The sequence below is a fragment of the Adiantum capillus-veneris genome, chromosome 22 (genome assembly GCF_014529385.1).
Source record: "Adiantum capillus-veneris isolate H3 chromosome 22, ASM1452938v2, whole genome shotgun sequence".
In the NCBI taxonomy this organism is placed as follows: Eukaryota; Viridiplantae; Streptophyta; class Polypodiopsida; order Polypodiales; family Pteridaceae; genus Adiantum; species Adiantum capillus-veneris.
In genome coordinates, this window is record NC_140952.1 from 124,331,971 (window position 1) to 124,353,390 (window position 21,420).

The window sequence follows — 21,420 nt, forward strand, 5'->3', positions numbered from 1 at the left end:
AGGGTATTTTGCATCTATTTTTAGCTAGAGACATTTATAGAATTTAGCTTGCCGGAAGGCCGATTTCAACTAGCCGAGAAAATTGAGCAAATGTCCTATGCAAATACTCGTTTCATGAAGAGAATTTTTGAATCCTCTCCTTGTCATATTGAGTCACCCGTGTTACACGCTCTTGTAAAAATTTGAAGAGTCTACTCTCCTTGTGGGTGAGTCATCCCCCTTGAGACAATTTTTTTTCAAATTATAGAGATTTCTTCAATGATATTACAACAGCAAATTCTTCATTTAGCTATAGAGAGTGAATTTATTTGGAAACAATGGCATTTATTCATGCAAAAATTTCCATGGAGTGAATTTATTGTATATAGCTTTTTTTGTTATAGGCTTCTACTTACAATCTATGTTTCTTGATTATCACATATGGCTTAGATCTCTGTGTTAACCTAGAGGGAGCTCTTATAGGTACTCGATCCTACGGTTTAAGATTGTAGATTAGCTAAATTAGGGAGAAGGGTCATAAGATTGCTCGACTTAACTCACCAAAACTTTCCAAGCTTCTTAACAGTTTGGTAGTAATATACCAAAGGTACCTCCCAGGAGGAGGGTCATTACCAAAATAGTAGCTCTCAAGTGGTTATGCTTATTTCCATTTGAAGGGGTTAAAGATCTCAATCCCATATGCTAGTTGACAAAGAAGCTCAACCGCTCATGATCTTCCCTTTCTTCAACACGAAACAAAAAGTTGGATGCTCCGATACCAATGTAATGCAATTTGGGCCTAGTTTATTTGCTTAAAGTAGATATAAGTGCAAGTGTGAAAAGTGAGCATAATGTAAAATAAAGAATCAAGCAAACCTACAATCCCCACAGTATTGCAGGCGGGATTCATGAGACCAAATGCCCCTCAAAAGATATCTTGCATCATCATAAATTACATGCTCTAAAATTTCTTTAATGGAAATCTCGTTTTGCAAAGAGGTAGGACCTATGAAGCTTACAAGCTTCACAATTTCGCACCCACTTTAGCTTAAATCTACATCTCATAGTGGAAATTCTAGCCTTCCTTTCAAAGGCATCTGATCATTCATATCAAAATAGCCTTGCAAAGAGTGAGTAATGTGACGTATGGAGGCTTAAGTACATGCTCTTGAGTACTTGGTCATGGATAAGAAACTATTTTAGCATGCCAGAACACTTTTGTTCTTGTTGTTGCCATAAAATTGAAGATAAGCATACAAAAGGGCAAAAAAGCGGAGATGAAATAGCTTTATAAGAACTTCTATTTGAGTATATGTGTACTCAGACTGGACTCCAGAGCTCCACACACACACACACACACACAAAGCTTGAACACAACTTAATTTTCGTGTGCACTAAGAATACCTACTTTCCCCACAGTTAAGGTTAACCCCCTATTTTGGAGATGTGTGAGTGATGGGAGGCTTCAAGAGCTTTCCTTCTATCCATGGCCTTACTGTCTGTGCAAGCAATCCCATCATGCAATTCATGTGCCTAATGTTTCTAGAACACAAAAGTCATAGTTTTGGGATCATTCATAAATCTGTTTTATCCCAACTCAGGATCCCAAAACATTCTTCATTATGTAATGAAGGTTTATATTGATTTCCACAACTTCCAGCCAATGCTCCCCAATTGCAAGTCATTTTTGAGATGTAGAATTGCATGAATCGTATTCTAGCTTATCCCTCTATACACCAAATTGGATATCTTCTGATTGGAGTATTTGACGTAGGCCATAATTGTCTCCCATCATTTCACACCCTCTTGCAATCTCTTCTTCTCTTTTGCAATGAACCAAGAAAATATACCACTTTTAAGCTTGTACTTGTCCAATGCATCATCAAGGGCACCTTGCAAATCCAAGTCAATCTCTCCTAGAACATTATCCATTCCTCATGTACCATTGGATCATTATCTTGCTTGTTTCGTTTCTACACAAGATACAAAGATTTAACCCACATCATGTGATGGTGTGCATCATCTCCCATCTACCAATGCATCAATCCTTGATTTCATTCATCTTCATGACATCCATACATCGCATCCTTTCCAATTGCTCAACAGTATGATCACTAGTTCATACATAAAGCCCATGGTTGCTCCTTCCTCGTCAGCCAAGCATGCAATCTTTACAATGGACACACATTTTTTCACAATAAGCATTGCCTCTTGCCAAAAAGCAAGAAAAATTCTTAATCGCCTTAAAAGTCAATGGGGTTTTTTTATAATTTCATCCTCACAAATTTGTCATCCACCATAAGCTTCAAAACAACTTGCATGCATCTTTCATCCAAGAGATTTTTAATCAGTATGAAGTAACGCGCAAATGAGTAGTTGTAAGCTTCTTCTTACTAAGATTTCTAAATAGTTCAAGGCTATGGATTTTCTTGTGAAAAATGGTATAATTGCATATTTGGCACTAGCACAGTTGGTTTCCTTGTCGGTTTGAAAATTGTTTAAATTACTACAATATTGGCATGGACCACTTCAATGGTCCATTACAAAACGAACCTGCAAGCCACAAGTACTTTTTAAATTCTGTTAATCTACAAGACTTTTGAACTTTTTTCCTTGCATTTTTTGTTGGTTTCTCTTCCTCTATATTCTTGACCGACGCTAGGCTTAGTCATGGCAAACCTTTCCCTCACATAGACTAGGGGGGTGAAGCAAGGTAGCCAGGGGTATTTCATCACTATTTGGCACCAGGGGTATTTTCCTAATGATTTATGATTTGGTGATTGCACATCACCAACCGAGGACAGTTGGATCAAAACCAACGAACTAGGGGTGTGAACAAGGCCCAAGGGATTGTCCCATGCAAGGGTGGCATGGTAATGAGTGGAGAGAATGCCATGAAACTTCTCTTGGAGGAGCCTCCAAGCATGTAGAGAGAGTCCTATTTCAACCCCCTTAAGTTGAAGAGGGACAATCATGACACTAATGCCAAAGAAAGAGACATTGATGTGTGCAAAAATACACCAAATGGGGTAAAAATTTCCCGAAGAGTGAATTATTCTCTCAATTGCCCCCTACACATAGAAAAACCAAATACAGTAAGCAGAGAGGTAATAAAGCTAGAGCTTACAAAGTATTGTACATTATTTAATGGCTCATTGACAATGCTCTCAACCAAAAGGAACCACCTTCTCAGCTTAGGTGCAGCTAAAAAGCACTGCAATTGCTATGATTTTATTCTTCTAAAAAGACAGCATATGTAAGTGATAAGTTACTTCCTTATCATCGTCCCAAAAACACCATAGTCCCATAAACATCTCTTCGCAACAAGTTTTTTTTTAAAAAAGCAATGAAAAATACAAAAATACCCCTGAAATTTGGAGATGTTTGTGAGAGTAACAAGGAATCTTGGAATTTCCGGAAATAAATAATGGCATTTTGGGAATTTTTGGCAAAATATGAGGGTATTTTGAGAATTTTCAAAATTTGAGGGGTACTTCCCCAAATTTCAGGGGTATTTTGGTAATTTCCCAAAGAAAAAAAAAAAAAATCAAATCAAGCAAGATTGTTTTTAGCACTTAATGTACCACAATGCTCCTATACATCTACAAAATTGTCCAAATCATTGCCTTCAATGATGACAAAAAGATATAATTATTTCTTGGAAAAGGTTCATAACTATACATAGTATGATACACAGCCAATAAGATCAGATTTTAATAGCAAAAAAACTGCATCAAGAATAATGGTGATTCCTAAGCCAAGAATCTGTAGACGCAAAAACAAGTCCCTCCAAAAAAAATTCAAGCTCCCCTCACAAAAACGCGTCCTTCTCAAGTAAGGCTAGCACATCCTTTTGCTTGTTCAGCTTTGCTACATCAATTGCAGTTTTCCCATCTAAATTCTCAGCAGTCCTGCATTTGCAACAGCACATCTCTCTCTCTCTCTCTCTCTCTCTCTCTCTCTCTCTCTCTCTCTCTCTCTCTCACACACACACACACACACACACACACACACATGGCCTGGCTGAATGTACATAAGTGTATTTTGCTAAGGTTTCAACAAGTGAAGGCCTTGCTTGCTGAAATAAGTAAGGATTGTGCTTATTGTTGTAAGCACAGACCTTGCTTGCTGTAAGTAAGTAGAGGCCTTGTTGCTTGCTCTAAGAACGTACCAGGGCGGTCTCTTTCCACGGAATAAAAAGCCCCAAGCAATTTTTATGTGTGCACGATCAAATGGAACCCATGTAAAGTTTCTACAAAGCACCACCCAAAGCACAAAACACAAAATGCATTTCAAAGGAGAGTAGAGGAAAACATGAATTTTCCTGGCTCCTTGCGAGCGGGAAAACAGTACATATATAAAATGAATGAAATGATATCGACTATGATCAAGGTGGAGCTGAAAATTTGGGAGCTAGACATGGAAAAGGAATCATATGAGGCTATGGAAACTTGAAAGATTCTATGATGCTAGGGAAAGAGATGTTACATGAATTCATTAGAAAAGACATGAGAGATGTCACATGAATTCTTGGCTTAGACCATAGTTACAAGGAACCTATCGGAGTGGAAACTTTGTTTCCAAAATTCCCCGTTTCTTGTTTCAGTTTTGCCATTTCTTTAGAGAGTTCCATACGTTATATACGCAATATAACTATAAAAAGCCTTTTTATAAACCACTCCAATGAAATGAGTAAGTTGTTTCCCTCTTTGATGGCCTTGACGGTCTTGTTCCCGTTTCCCATTCCAAGTGAATATGGCTTAGGGCCTTAGGCGTATGCCACAATAGGAGGAGAAATTCAAACCCATATAAAAACTGAGGTGAATGTATTAGAAACGGTGGTTTACAAAAAGATGAATGAGACACTTGTTTGCTTCGAATCTTGGAAGGAAATGTGTGGCAGATCAAGATGTTTTGCTTAGCTGAACCGGCAGCATGGACAAAAATGTGTGACACAAACACTAGAGCACAAAATAGTGCTTCAGCTTCACCATTGCAGGACGAAATAAAAGAACAAAAGTCCTCCGTAGAAAATGAAATCAAGACAATTGCCAATGTTGCAAAGAAGGGAAAATGTAGAAAATTAGATGCAAGGAGAATGTTGAATAAATAGAGATAGTGAACAAGCACTAAAGTGTAATAGACTTGGACACTCCAAGCCAACGATCTACAGCAGCAAACGTGAGAAAATTGGAAACAACTGACTAAACCTGTAGAGAGGGAGAAAGAGAAGAGGAGAGTCAACACAGCACAGCAGAGTCCCAAGCCAAGATGCACTAGCCTCAAAGAAAGGCACCCCTTCTGGTATTTCTTTATTATTACTTCGCAAGAGGACAATGTCCGAGGGCCCTCTCTCTAGTAGTGCTCCCAAGAAGAGACAACGCCCCCGCACACTTAGAAAGGCCCCTGGCCTATCCAAAAGCAGAACACATGAAAAGCACTGCTGCTAAAAGCACCTGGTCCAAAATCTTGCGCCCTTTTTTTGAGGGCTGTTCTTACAATGCTGCCACGTCAACAGTGATTTCCGTAAATCCTAGGCCAGTCCGTATGGCACTACCACTTCATCATCTCTACGCAATTTGGACCTCCAGCTTCATTTTTTAGGGTTTAGGCCCTTCCCCCGGGTTCTAGTTGTTCTGGTAAGTTGGTAGGGTTAGGTTCCTGAACCATAACCCCCTTTTTGTTAAAGTTATGGCATCTCAAGAGGCCTGCCTAATGTGATCCCAATATTTATTTGGCTTTTAAGTATTTATTTCACTTGTTTGTTGGTAGGGCAATTTACTTTGGTGGGTATATAATATATATGCAACCCATTGCCCCCATTGTAGTATCATCAATTCGTTGCCAAGGTTGGTTGGTTCACAAGTAAGTCTCTCTCTCTCTCTCTCTCTCTCTCTCTCTCTCTCTCTCTCTCAATCTCCCCATTGCTATACGCTTCCGCATCGTCAACTGTGACAATTTTGGGCCACTTGGCTAGAATTTCAAGTGGTTTGGGGTTAGATTTTTAAATTTTAACCCCCAAGTGTCCTCTCGGCAAACACCTTCAAGTTTGGATGTGCCACATCATCAATTTGTGACATAACCCCCTTTTTGAAAGAAATGTAATCGCCCTCCATAACGCCTGCAAAAACAGCCATAGGGAAAGAACTAGATCAATAGACACTCGCTCTAAGTACTGACGTACTAGACCACACATATCCAACACTTGCACAAAGACGACAGTTAGACAGTTACTAGACCACACATATCCAACACTTGCACAAAGACGACACTTAGACAATTACTGGACATTCACATAAAATTTGCACCAATATTGTCACAAACTGCTGCGTGTCAAGCCACTGAAGAACGGAGCCAACTTGCAGATCCTGGCCAAGGGGCCTAAACCCTAGAAGCACCACAAGAAGTTTTACCAACTTGTAGAGTCTTCCCGAGTGGCCTATTTTTTAAGTAGAGTTCCCACCAATTCATGAGACCCCGTCCGATGGGGGCCCAAGTCACTAGAAGTAAAGCCAGCACACATACACACTCCAACTCCCATGCGTAAAAAGATGATGACGTGGCAGTTGTACGGACTCCTCGCCGTTTGCGCTAATGCTGACGTGGAACTGTACGGAATGTCGCTGTTTGCGCTAACTGTAGGCGTGGCAGATTGTACGGATTTCCACAAAACGCGCGAGTTGCTTTTGAAGCGTTGGCTTTTGGGAGAGCAGATGTTTTTAGCTTTGAATGCTTTTCATGTAAACTGCTTTTCAAAGGCCAAGGGCCTTTAAATATGTGCAGAGGGCTCATTCTCTGGCACTCTTCCGGGTGAAGGTGCAGAGCGCGAGTACTGACATTGTACTGAGATCAAGCAATATAAAGAAATACCCAAAGGAGCGCCAGGGTTTGGAACTCCGCCACACCCCGTCTCATGTGTCGCGCATCTCTTTCAGTTCAGTTCTATTGAAGTGCTTCAAGTTGTTCATTTTGTTCTTTTCCATTGGCACGTGGTGCTCGTCCCCGTGACAGTGGTATCACAGCTCTAGCCGTGTCATTTTCTGAAATCATACAAGTCCTACCAAAGAGCAAACAAAGCAAGAATCTTTGTGTTGGGAATGTTACTAAAGAATCTTCGTGCCCCGACCCCGGACTTAAGGCACACGCTTCAGGTATGTGCTTTTTCGAAAGCATACCAGTCCTACCAAAGAACACACAGGGCAAGAATCTTTGTGCTGGGAATGTTACTAAAGAATCTTCGTGCCCCGACCCTACGTCACACATGATGACATGGCAGTGCCACCTGGACACACACTGTCATTAATGACGTGGCAAACAATACCGATGTCCGCAAATGGCGCGGACGTGACAATTGTATGGACGCCCGTGGAACGTGCTGATTGCTGACGTGGCATCCTGTACGGAATCCTACTTTTTGCACTGACTACTAACATGGCAAAATTGTACAGAATTCCGAAAATTGCGCTGATGCTTTTTGCTAGCATATTTTTGACCAATTGATTTTGGGATTAAAGCTTTTGAGTTTACCTACTTTTGGGGCTCTGCTTTTGGCATCCCTTGTCAGTTTATAAGGAGCCCAAGGGCCTCACTTCTCAGGGCATATGCACGCAGAGTCTCAGAGTTGAGGACCACTTTGCTCAATGATTAATACAAAAAACAAATACGGAAAGGGGCGCCATCTTTGGGGCCAATCTCTCTTGGCACGGCACTACGCGAGGCCGTGTCGACTCATTAATTGTGAAGTGATTTAAGTGAATCTCTATTGTGTCGGGACAGAAACCTAGACTTGGGGTGCCCAAGTTTGTTACAACGGTATCAGAGCATCAGGCTTGTGCTTTTCTCAAAGCATACCGGTCCTATCAAAGGAAAACATGGCACTTGGGCAATTGTTAATGAAGAATCTTTGTGCCCTGACCCCGGACTTATTAGCAACTCCCACCCTTACTTCACCGCGCATCGAGCGCAATCCCGTCTTCATCACTCTGTTTTACATGGCATAAAGCCATAAAGAATCCCAAATTACATATGGATTCAGAAAAGAATCAGACGACTCCATCTACCATCTCCGCAGCGGGAGGCGGTACGGAAAAATTCAAGTGGATTAGCAAGGAACAAGTACGGGCCACCTCGGCCTTCACAGTATGAACTCATGGAGATGCAACGTCAACAGCAGGTTAACGAGTGCGCAAAGCAGATGCTTCAGTATGCCAAGGATCCACAGTATGCCAAATTTTTGACCCGACACCCGATGGATGAAGTGCATACTCATTGGCAAAAAGCCATCGAGTCTTCAATAACACCGGCAATCAAAAAACCTCCTGTCCCGCGGATGTTCACTGAAGATGAACTAGAGGACATTATTGAACAGTGAGTCAACCAACTATTTGGGTCAAAGGAGAAGCAATTGAAGAAACGAGACAAGGGAGTTGACTTCCCTGGTTACTCGGACCAAAAATCCTCTTTTGAGAAAGCAAGAAAATAGAAGAAGCGTGTACGCTTCGAAGCATTGTCTAGTTGTAAGGTGCAACGGAATGAATGTTTGAACTTTGCTCAAGATGAGTGCTCCGAACTGTGCTCAAGGGTTCCTTTTACTTACGAAAGGGAGAGCCTTCCGTTCCTTTAGTGAGAGAGTGCAATAGACACAAACAAAGTGAATGGATACTGTGAATGGAAGTGCATGAGACTGGGAGATAGAGAAGAGAATACGACACTAGAGACGTTGTAAAACCCTCCTCCAAGGGCCCCACTCTCTATGGCGAGAGCGGTCTACTTATGATTGCACAAATCTCTACAATGCTTGAACTTGCCGACAATGTCGACGACGATGAGACGGATTGAAATCTGAAAACTCTAATGGCTCAAATATGCAAATCTTTATCTGCTGAATTCTGACTCTATGTCAGAGACAATGTCGATGGCGACGATAACGCGCTGAAAACGCAGATGCTGAAATCTGAAACCTGCGTTTTCCGTGCTGAATCTGTAAACCTTGCGGAATCTAACTGTGCGGCGAGGATCTGCTGCACGAAGGTGAGATCTGCGAGGTTTGGGACTTGATCTGCGGTGTCCAAAGGCTGAAAACTGAAAACGCTGAAGTTTCTTGATGTTCTGTCGCGGTGAATCTGCAAAACGCTGGGTGATGATGCATATGCAAAAACGCTAGGGCTGAAAATCTTCTCTGCTGTCGCCGGTTGTTCTGCAAAAGCAAAACGCTAGGCTGATCTGCTATGTCTTGTTGTCGCCGGGTTGGTCTGCAATGCAAAAAAACGCTGGCTTGTCCTTGGCTAAAAACCCTAAGTGTCCTGTCGGGGGGGGGGTCTTGCTGCGAAGTTGCCTGTTGAGCAAGGTGCTCCTGCTGCCTCTTCTGCCAGAAAGTGCTAACTCTGGTTTGCTTATATATTAACTTAGCAAAATTGCCCTACCTACTTTCCAACAAAAGTCACTTAAAAATAATAAGTGAAAAATGTCAAAAATAGGGAAAATAGGTTAAATACACTGAAAAATTCCCCTTAAGGATTTTGGTGGATTCTGATTGGGAATGCTTATGATCATGCTGTGTGCAACCAAAGGATATACATCTACACTAAGTGACTGGGCATGCACGGTCTGCGAACAGACTCACAAAAGTGCCAGATCACTTCCTATTCTAGACTGACTTGACTGAACTGAACCCTGATCATGTTGTAGCTGATCCACGGACACATAGGGTTGGATGTGTCACGTGACATCCCCTCCTTTCTTCTTCGCCTCTCTCATGTTCATCACCTCTAAGCGAAGTATCCATTCCGCTTCGAGTGATGACCATTCTGAAGTCGTAAGTTCTTGTGGGTTCTTGTGGTCTTGGGTTCTTAAGTTCACGACTTGGGTTCTTGGGGATCTTGGGTTCTTAAGTTCACGAGGAACTTGGGTTCTTGGGTTCTTGGGGGTCTTGAGGTCTTGAGATTCTTAAGGTTCTTGAGGTTTTCTTTCGCTTGCAATCTGTGTTTGAAAAGAATCTTCTCTTCACCCGAGTTCTGCTCTTTTCCGCGGGCACACCACTTGGCGGCCTTGCGCTCACACCAAGGTTGCTTTTTCCCACCTCACATCAATTGGCCGGCCGCTAAGTGAATGGTCCGCTCTCAATGAGTGAAAAGAGGCACAAGGGGAGGCTAGACAAGCCTTTCTTTCTTGGGATTCCAGTCACTCTTCAAAAACACGATTAGGAATCGACACGCCCAAGTGAACTTGGGTTCGTGAGACCTCAACAAGCAAGAAAAACTCTGTCGTTCTTGTGCCAAAGCTCTGATACCAATGTAAGGTGCAGCAGAATGAATGTTTGAACTTTGCTCAAGATGAGTGCTCCGGACTGTGCTCAAGGGTTCCTTTTACTTACGAAAGGGAGAGCCTTTCATTCCTTTAGTGAGAGAGTGCAATGAGCACAAACAAAGTGAATGGACACTGTGAATGGAAGTGCATGAGACTGGGAAATAGAGAAGAGAATACGACACCAGAGACGACGTAAAACCCTCCTCCAAGGGCCCCACTCTCTATGGCGAGAGCGGTCTACTTCTGATTGCACGTATCTCTACAATGCTTGGACTTGCCAACAATGTCGACGACGACGAGACGGGTTGAAATATGAAAACTCTGATGGCTGAAATCTGCAAATCTTTATCTGCTGAATTTTGACTCTGTGTCAGACGATGTCGATGGCGACGATGCGACGATGACGCGCTGAAAACGCAGATGCTGAAATCTGAAACCTGCGTTTTCCGTGCTGAATCTGTAAACCTTGCGGAATCTAACTGTGCAGCGAGGATCTGCTGCACGAAGGTGAGATCTGCGAGGTTTGGGACTTGATCTGCGGTGTCCAAAGGCTGAAAACTGAAAACGCTGAAGTTTCTTGATGTTCTGTCGCGGTGAATCTGCAAAACGCTGGGTGATGATGCAGATGCAAAAACGCTAGGGCTGAAAATCTTCTCTGCTGTCGCCAGTTGTTCTGCAAAAGCAAAACGCTAGGCTGATCTGCTATGTCTTGTTGTCGCCGGGTTGGTCTGCAATGCAAAAAAACGCTGGCTGTCCTTGGCTAAAAACGCTAAGTGTCCTGTCGGGGGGGGGGGGGGTCTTGCTGCGAAGTTGCCTGTTGAGCAAGGTGCTCCTGCTGCCTCTTCTGCCAGAAAGTGCTAACTCTGGTTTGCTTATATATTAACTTAGCAAAATTGCCCTACTACTTTCCAACAAAAGTCACTTAAAAATAATAAGTGAAAAATGTCAAAAATAGGGAAACTAGGTTAAATGCACTGGAAAATTCCCCTGAAGGATTCTGATGGATTCTGGTGGGAATGCTATCATGCTGTGTGCAACCAAAGGATATGCATCTACACTAAGTGACTGGGCATGCACGGTCTGCGAACAGACTCACAAAAGTGCCAAATCACTTCCTATTCTAGACTGACTTGACTGAACTAAACCATGATCGTGCTGTAGCTTGTCCACGGACACATAGGGTTTGATGTGTCACGTGACACTAGTTCGACCTCGTCTTCTTCTGACAGCTTGGATAGCTCATCCATTCCTGACTCAAGTGATGAGGATAGAAAGCGCAAGAAACGATGAACGGGTTATACATTTTGTTAAAAAAGGAAGCACTTTTACAGAGTTAATCAGTATGATTTTCTCAACAACAAGGGCAAGAAGGCCAAGGAATTCAAAGGGTGGACAAGCGGTAAAGTTTGAAACCTTTTCAGGATTTCAAAATGCTCCTAAGGCCTTAGCCTTTATCCAACAGTTTGATATAGCATGTTCTAGAGACCGCTATACAGAGCACTCCAAGATCAGACCAGCAGCATCTTTTCTAAAAGGCAATGCACGGACCTGGTGTGGCTAAAAATTCAAGAAACTTTTTATTTCTTCATGGCTCACTCAAGAGTATGAACAAGATGCGAGAACCAACTGGAATCATCTTCGGATGATCAGGGGTGACACTTTAGATGATTACTGTGAAAGATTTTGAGATACTTTTCTTCCGACCTGTTCTGTCAAGAAGATCAAGTTTAAGGAACGGTTTTGTTGTGGACTCCCCAAGGAAATTCGAGACTACGATCTTGACAAGAAGTCAGAGTCCATTCAACATTTAATGGAGATGCTAAGCGGGGATTCTCTATGCATTCAAGTAACTTGACTTATCCACCAGATGAACCTTCAACAAGTAGAAACAGACGACAGACCGACACACGATCTCGACTGACACAAGATCAGAAAGATGAATATTTCAAAGCAAGAAAGTGTTTTGAAGGTGGAGAACGAGGGCATATCATTGCACGGTGCCCCAACAAGGCACAAGAATCAGGATGACTGACAGAATGGAAATACAGCGGGACGAGGAGATACTCGTTCTAGAACAGATTTTAGATAGAACCTTATGGATGAATTAGCATTATTTTGCTGTATGAATTTATGACTTTTCGGAAGAAGATTTTGAATTTTTGGATGAAACCAAAGTGGTATGGAAGAATCTGTTATTTGTGAGCATATAACACGATTATGAATGAGATGATGATGATGGCTTTGAAGCGGTGATAGCTCTCGGATGAGCTTGAATTGAAAAAGAGCGAGAAGATACTTGTTCTAGAACGTTCACTTACTTTCCAAGACAGGAAAGAAAAAGATAAGTGAACAATGGATCTTGATGTGCCAACCACTGAATATTCCTAATTGGATAAGATTGCCTGGGTATGTAATTTTAGAGCATCAAAACACCCGTGGAAGCTCATTGTGGTATGGGCGTGATGGCTAATTTTACTACGCCGGAATATCAAGAATTCCGATCTAGACAAAAGGAGAAGCCAACTCCTTGATCAAAAGAGTTGAAAGGCGAAGCCAACTCCTTGATCAAAAGAGCCAAAAGGAGAAGCCAACTCCATAACAAAAAAATATCAAACTGATTGTCTCTCGGAATGACCCTTGGAAATTTTTTTGAGCTAACTTGAGTTGTTTTGCAGATATGCTGTAATCACGAAAGATTACTCTCTTTCAAGAAGGGGGGATGTCACAAACTATTAACGTGTCAAGCCATTAAAGACCAAAGCCAACTTGCAGATCCCGATCGAGGGGCCTAAACCCTAAGTGAAGAAGTAAAAGCGGTAGATTGTACGAACACCCGCAATTCGCGTCGACATGCTGACGTGGCAATTGTACAGAATTCCTGATTTTCCACTAGCTGCTGACGTGGCAGAACTGTACGGATTTCCGCCTTTTTCGCTGACTGCTGATGTGGCAGAACTGTATGGATTTCCGTGATTTACGTTGGCTGATTTTCAGCGCCAGTTATTGGGCCAGTTGCTTTGAGATCGAAGCTTTTCACTTGCTTTGAGATCGAAGCTTTTCGCTGTAACTGCTTTTCAAGCCAAGGGCCTTTAAATATGAGGCTAGGGCTCATTCTCTGACACACTTCTCGGAGAAGGTGCAGAGGGTGGAGTACCTACCGGTTTGTATTATGTTGATGCAATATAAAGAAACATAGAAAGGGCGCCAAGGTTTGGGGCCAATACTCTCTGGAGTGGAATTCCACCACTCCATGTCACGTGTCGTCTCTCTCTCTCTCTCTCTCAGTTCAGTTGTTATTGAAGTGCTAAAAGTCTGTTCAGTCTATTCTTTTCTCTTGGCACGTGATGCCCCGTCTTGTTACAATCTATCCAAGCAAGTCTCAACCATGCAAGAGCTTATAGACCATGCCACGGTCAGCTACAAACTGATGAAGGGAAAGCTAGAGTTTACCACAGAACCAACTCCGGTCACCAACCAAAACTCTCGGCAACAACAAACAAATTCTCGAGTGTCTCGTGAAACCCAACCTCAAGGCCATGTCTGACACAACGTAAACGAGAAACCCTTTTACAAGAAGGCCGATGCTTCGAATGTTTTCGAACAGGGCATACATTCACATGTCGACAACAAGCCTCGACGTCTATAGAGCAACCTTCTATTCCCACGACGGAAAGATCCCCACGTCCACCTCCAACTAAGAGAGCTAAACCCGCTATTGGACTAGTACATGATATCTATGGCATACGCCTTGAAAGTACAAATGAATTGTGTCGAGCAAATGGCTTAGTCAGCGGCTTGGAAGCAATTATTTTCTTTGACCCTGTAGCTACAAAGAACTTCATCAATCCAAAATTCTTGAAGCAGAAGCACTTTGATTTATGAAGTAGAGGATGGAGAAATTGAAGCCGAGCTAGCCACGGGACAAACTCAGAAAGTGGTTTGCGACGTTCTCCTGGAAATGCACTGGCAGGGCAAGAATGATACGACTCTCCACATCCCAATCCAAAATGAGAATATACTCTTTATTGGATGAGAATTTTTTGGGAAGCAAACAACCCAGGATATCAAGAGCTCCAATTTGGAATGAGAAAAATTGATTGTCCCTCGAAATGACCCTCAGAAATTTTTGATCTAGCTTGAGTTATTTTGCAGATGTCCTGTAATCGCTGCGGACGATTACTTTCTTTCAAGAAGGGGGGGATGTCACAAACTGCTCATGTGTCAAGCCACTGAAGAACAGAGCCAACCTACAGATCCTAGGCAAGGGGCATAAACCCTAGAAGCAACACAAGAAGTTTCACCAGCTTGCAAAGTCTTGCGGAGTGCCCTATTTTTAAAGAAAAGTTCCCACCAATTTATGGGAACCCGTCCAATAGGGGCCCAAGTCACTAGTGTTAGACTTACACCACTCTGCTACTTCACAGGTCTAGGGCATACTTGTACGGCTAGTATGTCTCCGGGATGGCCACCCATAGCCTAGGTTTCTCTTGATCCGGCCGCCCGAACTTGGGGCCGGGGGCCCACTTTTGTCCGGGCGCCCACATATATTTCCATATATCATTTTTCTGTTGGGTCGTGGGGATTTCCATCATACCTTGCCCTACCTCCCCTTGAGCACCTATTTATAGGGCCAAGGGAGTACCCACTTCCACATCTCTCATCTCATAGAGATCACACATCTGATTGTATTGGGTCTTCTGCTCATCGTAGTCATGGGGGGCTGATTGCCCCCTCTTCACCATCTCTCTCTCTCTCTCTCTCTCTCTCTCTCTCTCTCTCTCTCTCTCTCTCTCTCTCTCTCTCTCTCTCTCTCTCGCGCACTGTCACATGGTATCAGCTTCAGGCTTTGCCCTGTTCCAAGGCACTTTTCAGCATAAGGTTCCTCTTCCCAAGCCATCACAACAGCCAGCGTTTCTGCAAAACAGCCAACGATCTCTGCAAGAGGGGGTGGCGCCATAATATGGACAGCGTTTGTCGCGTCGGAATGCCTTGCTACTTGTGTTTTTGCAAGATCTCATCACCATGGCTTGCGTTTTTGCTGCTGGCTGCCAGCGCTGGCCAATAGAGCCCTTTTTTCCTCACTGCAACATCCTTCCTCCATCTGCGTTTTTCAAGGCAACCACCTGCATTTTTGGAGGGGCCTGCGTTTTTGGAAGAAGCTGCGTTTTTTGGGCAAGGGGCTGCTTGTGGCACGAAGGACACCCTTGATCTTGCCTTTACCCCACCGGCTTGGCATGCGATGCCTTGCCAGGGCCAATCCTCTTCAGATCTACAGGTTTACAACCACACATCTTGCTGTTTTCTCTGTTTTCAGCCCCTTGGGGGTTGTGCCAGGGATTCACCATCCTTCCCTACACCCTCTGCACCGCTCGGGACCCTGCCGGGAGCGTACGAGCACGCTGAAAATCTCTGGACAGCAGCGTTTTCATCACCTCGTAGTTGTATTTTTGGGTGGACAGCAGACACTTGGCTTGTGTTTTTCACAAAGGATGAAGTTACCTCTTGCCAGGACACCATCCGATGGTGGTCCGTGCGGTCTCTTAGCGACTGTTGCAGTACACAGTATCTTCGACATCGGCTTGATCATCTACGGGCATACGATCCTTGGGAGATCCATTCATTCCAGCCATCATTCGGTGGTTGCGCTCCAGAGGGGGTGGTGACTTGTGGTTTGCTATGGACACACCTATGCACTGAGGAGTTCACACGAGATATGATCATGCTCATGGCATATGGGATTCCGACATTCCTAGAGAAGACACCACCATCTTGGGTGGACAGACACTTACCATTTGACCTCGACACTTGCTTACACAGGAGCATCTACATGGACTTAGGGAGAGGATCTTGGATCTCTTCTTGGACAGGTTCATTGCTTGGATCTACAGACTGGAGTGGGACTTCAGTGCTTTGGACTCTCTTGGAGAGTTTACCTGCGAAATTTGGGAGATTAGGCATTCCGCGACTACATCCGGAGTCACCCGGAACTTGGCTTGGATGGTAGTGCAGTTGCTCTTCTACACTCTTGATCATTTGGATTGCTACCTTCAGAGTTGCTTACACTCACCCTCAGTAACCTTACAACAGACATATCCCCCGACCTCGGTAGTAGGCCACTCCTAGCTCATTCACATTGAAAGCCACACAGAGTTGCGGTTTGGTGGGGTTGTTGGCGCGGATTTTGTTTAGTTGACACTGGAGGATTGGAGGAAGGGGATACAGGCAAGACGGTGCAGACATCTTAGCTTGGCCTTTCCTCTTCTCAGAGGATCTTCATAGCGTAGACTGCTCAGTCTGTCTTCCCTACTTCATGTAGACAGATTGGTGCAGACAGATTGGTCTGACCACACCTCTTCTCAGAGGCCCTTTACAGCGCAGACTGTTGAGTCTGGCTTTCTCCTCATCTTGGATTACACTATCTACTAACACGACACCATCCAGTGGTGGTCCGTGCGGTCTATCGGTGATTGCTGCAGCTTATGGTAGCTTCTACAGTGCAGACTGTTTAGTCTGGCTTTCCTTGATCTGGAGGACGTTTACGACGCAGATTACTACATCTAGCCTTCCTGGAGTTTTACACAGCTTAGCCACCTGGCCACACTGGGTTGCAAGTTCATGCATTGACAGGCTTCCGTGCATTCTCATGACGGTTCTTGGGCTTCTCCAGACGGTTTGACTACAGACAACACAGATCATATTGGGCAGGACACTTACATGTCTATTGGCACTTCTTTCATGACAAAGAGTTGTTTTCACACTCAGTGCGAGACCTTCACGCAATATCTTCACCCTGTATCGGCGGAGTACAACAGTTTGTTACACTGCTCGTGACTGCATTTTCCTACGGAGATTTCTTGGCGGCTGGGACACCCCAGACCACTACTACACTCGCGGAGTTCGCCAGAGTAGCGTCCTTCAGTGGACATCTTCATCATTTGCCTCACATCTTCGGCTTCACGCGGTTTATTCACCATCAGGTGTAGAGAGGGGGTGTTAGACTTACACCACTCTACTGCTTCGCAGGTCTAGGGCATACTTGTACGGCCAGTATGTCTCCGGGTTGGCCACCCATAGCCTAGGTTTCTCCTTGTTAGGTGCAGCGGAAGTGAATGTTGAACTTTGCTCAAGATGGGTGCTATGAACTGTGCTCAAGGTTCCTTTCACTTACGGAAGGGAGAGCCTTCCGTTCCTTTAATGAGAGAGTGCACGTGATCACAAACAAAGTGGATAAACACTATGAATGAAGGTGCTGAGACTGAGAGATAGAGAGAGAAGAATATGACACCAGAATGTTGTCAAACCCTCCTCCATAGACCCACTCTCTATGGCGAGAGCGGTCTACTATTGATTGCACAAATCTCTACAATGTTTTAGACTTGCCGACGATGTCAACAACGATGAGGAGGACAATGAGACGGGCTGAAATTTGAAAAACGCTAATGGCTGAAATCTGCAAATCTTTATCTACTGAATTCTGACTCTATGTCGATGACGACGATGCAGCGACGACGTGCTGGAAACGCAGATGCTGAAATCTGCGTTTTCCAAGCTGAAACTGTAAACACTCGTTGATCTGACCGTGCGGCGAGGATCTGTTGCGGGAAGGTGAGATCTGCGAGGTTCGGGACTTCTACTGCGGTGTCTGACTCCTGAAAACTGAAAACGCTGGTGCTTCTGATGGTCTTGAAGCGGAGAATCTGCAAACCGCTAGGCTGTCATGCTGATGCAAAAACGTTGGGGTTGAATGTTGTCCAACACCAAAAACGCTATGGATCTGTTGCGTTTGCTAATGCCGGGGCTGATCTTGCTGAAAAACGCTAGCTGTGTGGATGCCGAAAACGCTAGGGGTCCTCTATTGCAAAAATGCTAGGTGTCTTGTTTGGGTCTTGCTGAGAAGGTGCCTGTTAAACAAAGTGTTCATGCTGTCTCTTCTGCCAGAAAGTGCTAGCGCTAGGTTTTCTTATATATGTCCTTAGCCAAATTTCCCTACCCAATTTCCCAACAAAAGTCACTTACAAATAATAAGTGAAAAATGGCTAAAATAGGAAAAATAGGTCTATGCATTGTAAAAATGCTCCTGATGGGTTCTGATGGAAATCTGATGATCATGTTGTTTGCAACCAGAGGATATGCATCTACTCTAAGTGTCTGGACATGCACGGTCTGCGAACAGACTCACAAAAGTGTCAGAACACTTTGTTCTTCCTAAGCTAACTGAACTGAACCCATGTCATGAAGTAGCTTGTCCATGTACACGTAGGGTTAGATGTCTACGTGACATCCCCCCCTTTTCAAAGTGAGGTACTGGTACCGAACTGTATGGCGTCGAGGAAGATCGCCAACAGTGTCTGGAATCCTGGAAAGGACTCTTCGCCGGCCCACTTTGATGCGTGGGTCATGGGATACTTGAACTTCATAAAGGCCTGCAACGCTTGCTTCTTTGGACCGTGCCGAAAGTGACACAAAGTCATATGTGGCTCCTTCAATGCTTCAACTTCGTCTATAGTCATGCGTCTACCTTCTTCAAGAATCTCAGAGGAAGAAAATTCCTGAAACCACTTCCAACACAAAAACATGAACATACCCATTCCATGTAAAGTGACTGGAAAAATTATAGTCTTCTTTAAAGACTATGAATGCAATGTAGATGAACACATGGAGTGCCAAACCGTTCATCAAACACACGCAAACAATGGGATCGAATCTTGACTTTTTGATCTAAATCAATCAACTGTGGCAAATCACAATGGAAATGCCCATGCGTAATGCTCAATCCTTCTTGTGCTCTTTCGAATACTGTGTCATGCCAAGGAAGAGACATGGAATGATAATTCCTTGAATGCAAACACTTCATCCTCTCATGAGAGTTCCGCAAACATCCGTGCTCATTCATGAGTGAATCGTGTTCATCGTGAAATATAACATGCCTATGAAAAGGAATCATAGACGGTGACTAAAATACTGGAAAGCATCACGAATGAAACATTCAAACAATGCGTGTTGACTAATCATTCGAACACATAATACTTCCTGTGGTGGTTCTTTGAACCTTGACTTAAGAGCCAAGATCGGTTCTTCGTGATCGATCGAATCTGCAATGAGGTTAGCCTTCACTAGAAAAAGTATCAACTAAACCATCATCCTTGTGAACAATCACATCATTATCCTGCAAATCATCGTACTCATGAGTAATCACATCTTGATCATGCAAATCATCATGCTCGTGCATAATCACATCTTGATCATGCAAATCATCATGCTTATCATTATCATGCAAATCATGTCACTTCATGTGTATCATGCTTTGGAAAAGAAGAGCCTGAGAGAGTCTCCTGCTCCGAATTCTTTTCAATCTTCGCCTGCACATTAGAAATGAGAGATGAAGAATGAACAACTTGCTCTCCACGAATGACAATGGAAGAGTCACTTTTGGCATTGAAAGTGAACGTATTTTCCGCCCAGTCAATGAGAGGGTTATGCTCACGAAACCATCGAATGCCCAAAAGCATATCACATCCTGAAAGAGGAGAGACTACAAATTTTCTGCGGAAGGACACTTATTGAACAATGAACAAAACATCAAGACACTCTTGCGTGATGAGAGAGTCCATACGGGAGAGAAGCCTGACACCTCGAAAGGAGATGTCTTGCTAACCTCCTAGTGGGCTATTCGACAAGAGAGTCACTAATCAAATCATCCATACTGCCTGGGTCAAACAATATGACAAAACGTTGACCCTTCACATGACCATAACACTTGATGAGAGACACATCAATGGGAGGATCATGAGAGACTTGGGTCACACTCGTGTTCTCATTTATTGCATTGACAGAGGAAGTGGATTCTGTGGGTTCTTTAGATTCATTAGATTCAAACTTAGAACATGTTCTTTTTATGTGACCCTTGATGTGACAATGAAAACAACGACCTTCCTTAGAATAAATGCTTTGTTCTTCCAACGTGATGTATCCTCCTAAAATTCCTTGTTCTGTCTTTTCATCTGGAATGAGCTTAGGTTTAGCAATTGTGGTAGCTTTACCCTTACATTCATTTGGAAAGTTCTTTTTTGAGAGACTATTGGAAGATTGGTTAGAAGAGTTACCGTTCTTACCATTCTTACCGTTCTTATCGTTCTGAGGAGTCTTGAGTGGTACTTGTAGAAGTCTTGTTTTCCTTAGACTTTCCCTTGTTGTGCTTCATCTCTTGTGCGAGAGCAATCGCTACCGCCTTGTTGAGGTCGATTGGATCGAGCACCTCAACATCAAACTTGATATTCTTGTCCAATCCATAAAGGAATGCAAGACACGATTAGAGAAAGACATAACTGGCATACCATTTTGCTAGAGACTATGCCAATCGTCCTTCAACCGTGCTAGGTATTGTGGTGGCATAAACTGCGCCTTAAGCTTGTCTTGGAAGTCGGCCCAATTGAAGGAAATGGGCCTGTCTTCCTCGGCTTCCTCTAGGTGCGTGGTCAACTCTGCTTCTTGCCATGCGTAGTACCAATTAAGGGCATCACCTGCAAGGTACATAGCTGCCGTCAAAACCTTGCTACTTCCTGTCTTCTTAGTTGTCGCAAAATAAGCATTAAATTGATGAAACCAAGAATGAATAATCGTAGCATCCATCTTACCATCATACTTATTGAACGAGATCTTCTCTGTGACAAGGTTGTTGGAGTCCGAATCTCGGCTTCCGCCACTTGATGAACTACCAACATCTTTGGCGGGCTCGAGTTTCGAGGTGAGAAACTATCGGACCAACTCGTGCATGCGTTGGTCTCTTTGCGCCTCACGCTCTGCCTCCAAAGCCGCTCGTCTCTCTTCGGCTCCCTCTTTTCTTGCTTCGGCCGCCAAGCACACTTGCTCACGCTCATGCTCAATGGCTGTTTGTCTTTCTTTCATACCTGCCTTTCTTTCTGCTTTTCTTTCTTTTCGTTCCTCGGCCGCAAAGCGCGCTTGCTCACGCTCGCGATCCAAGCAGTCCTGTCTTTCTTGGCGTCGCGCTTCTTGGTGGAGCATCATGTCCATCATCGATTTGACCAAAGCCTCCATAGGATTTGGTGCAATCCTTGGTGTAGATGGGGAAGGGGGAGGGTCAGAAAAACCTCCTAGTGGAGAAAATTCTTCTTCACC

At 43.8% G+C, this 21,420-nt stretch overlaps 1 protein-coding gene across 2 annotated transcripts in view; it reads right to left on the reverse strand.

Moving 5' to 3' along the window:
- Nucleotides 1–3,611: 3,611 nt before the first annotated feature.
- Nucleotides 3,612–21,420, reverse strand: part of LOC147430154 (ankyrin repeat domain-containing protein 2B-like) — a 40,615-nt gene continuing 22,806 nt past the window's right edge. For both annotated transcript variants that reach the window (XM_086494657.1, XM_086494656.1), the window contains exon 8: nucleotides 3,612–3,890. In XM_086494657.1, coding sequence (XP_086350783.1) covers nucleotides 3,791–3,890 — 100 coding nt within the window. In that variant the 3' untranslated portion in view covers nucleotides 3,612–3,790. The remainder of the gene's footprint in view (nucleotides 3,891–21,420) is intronic.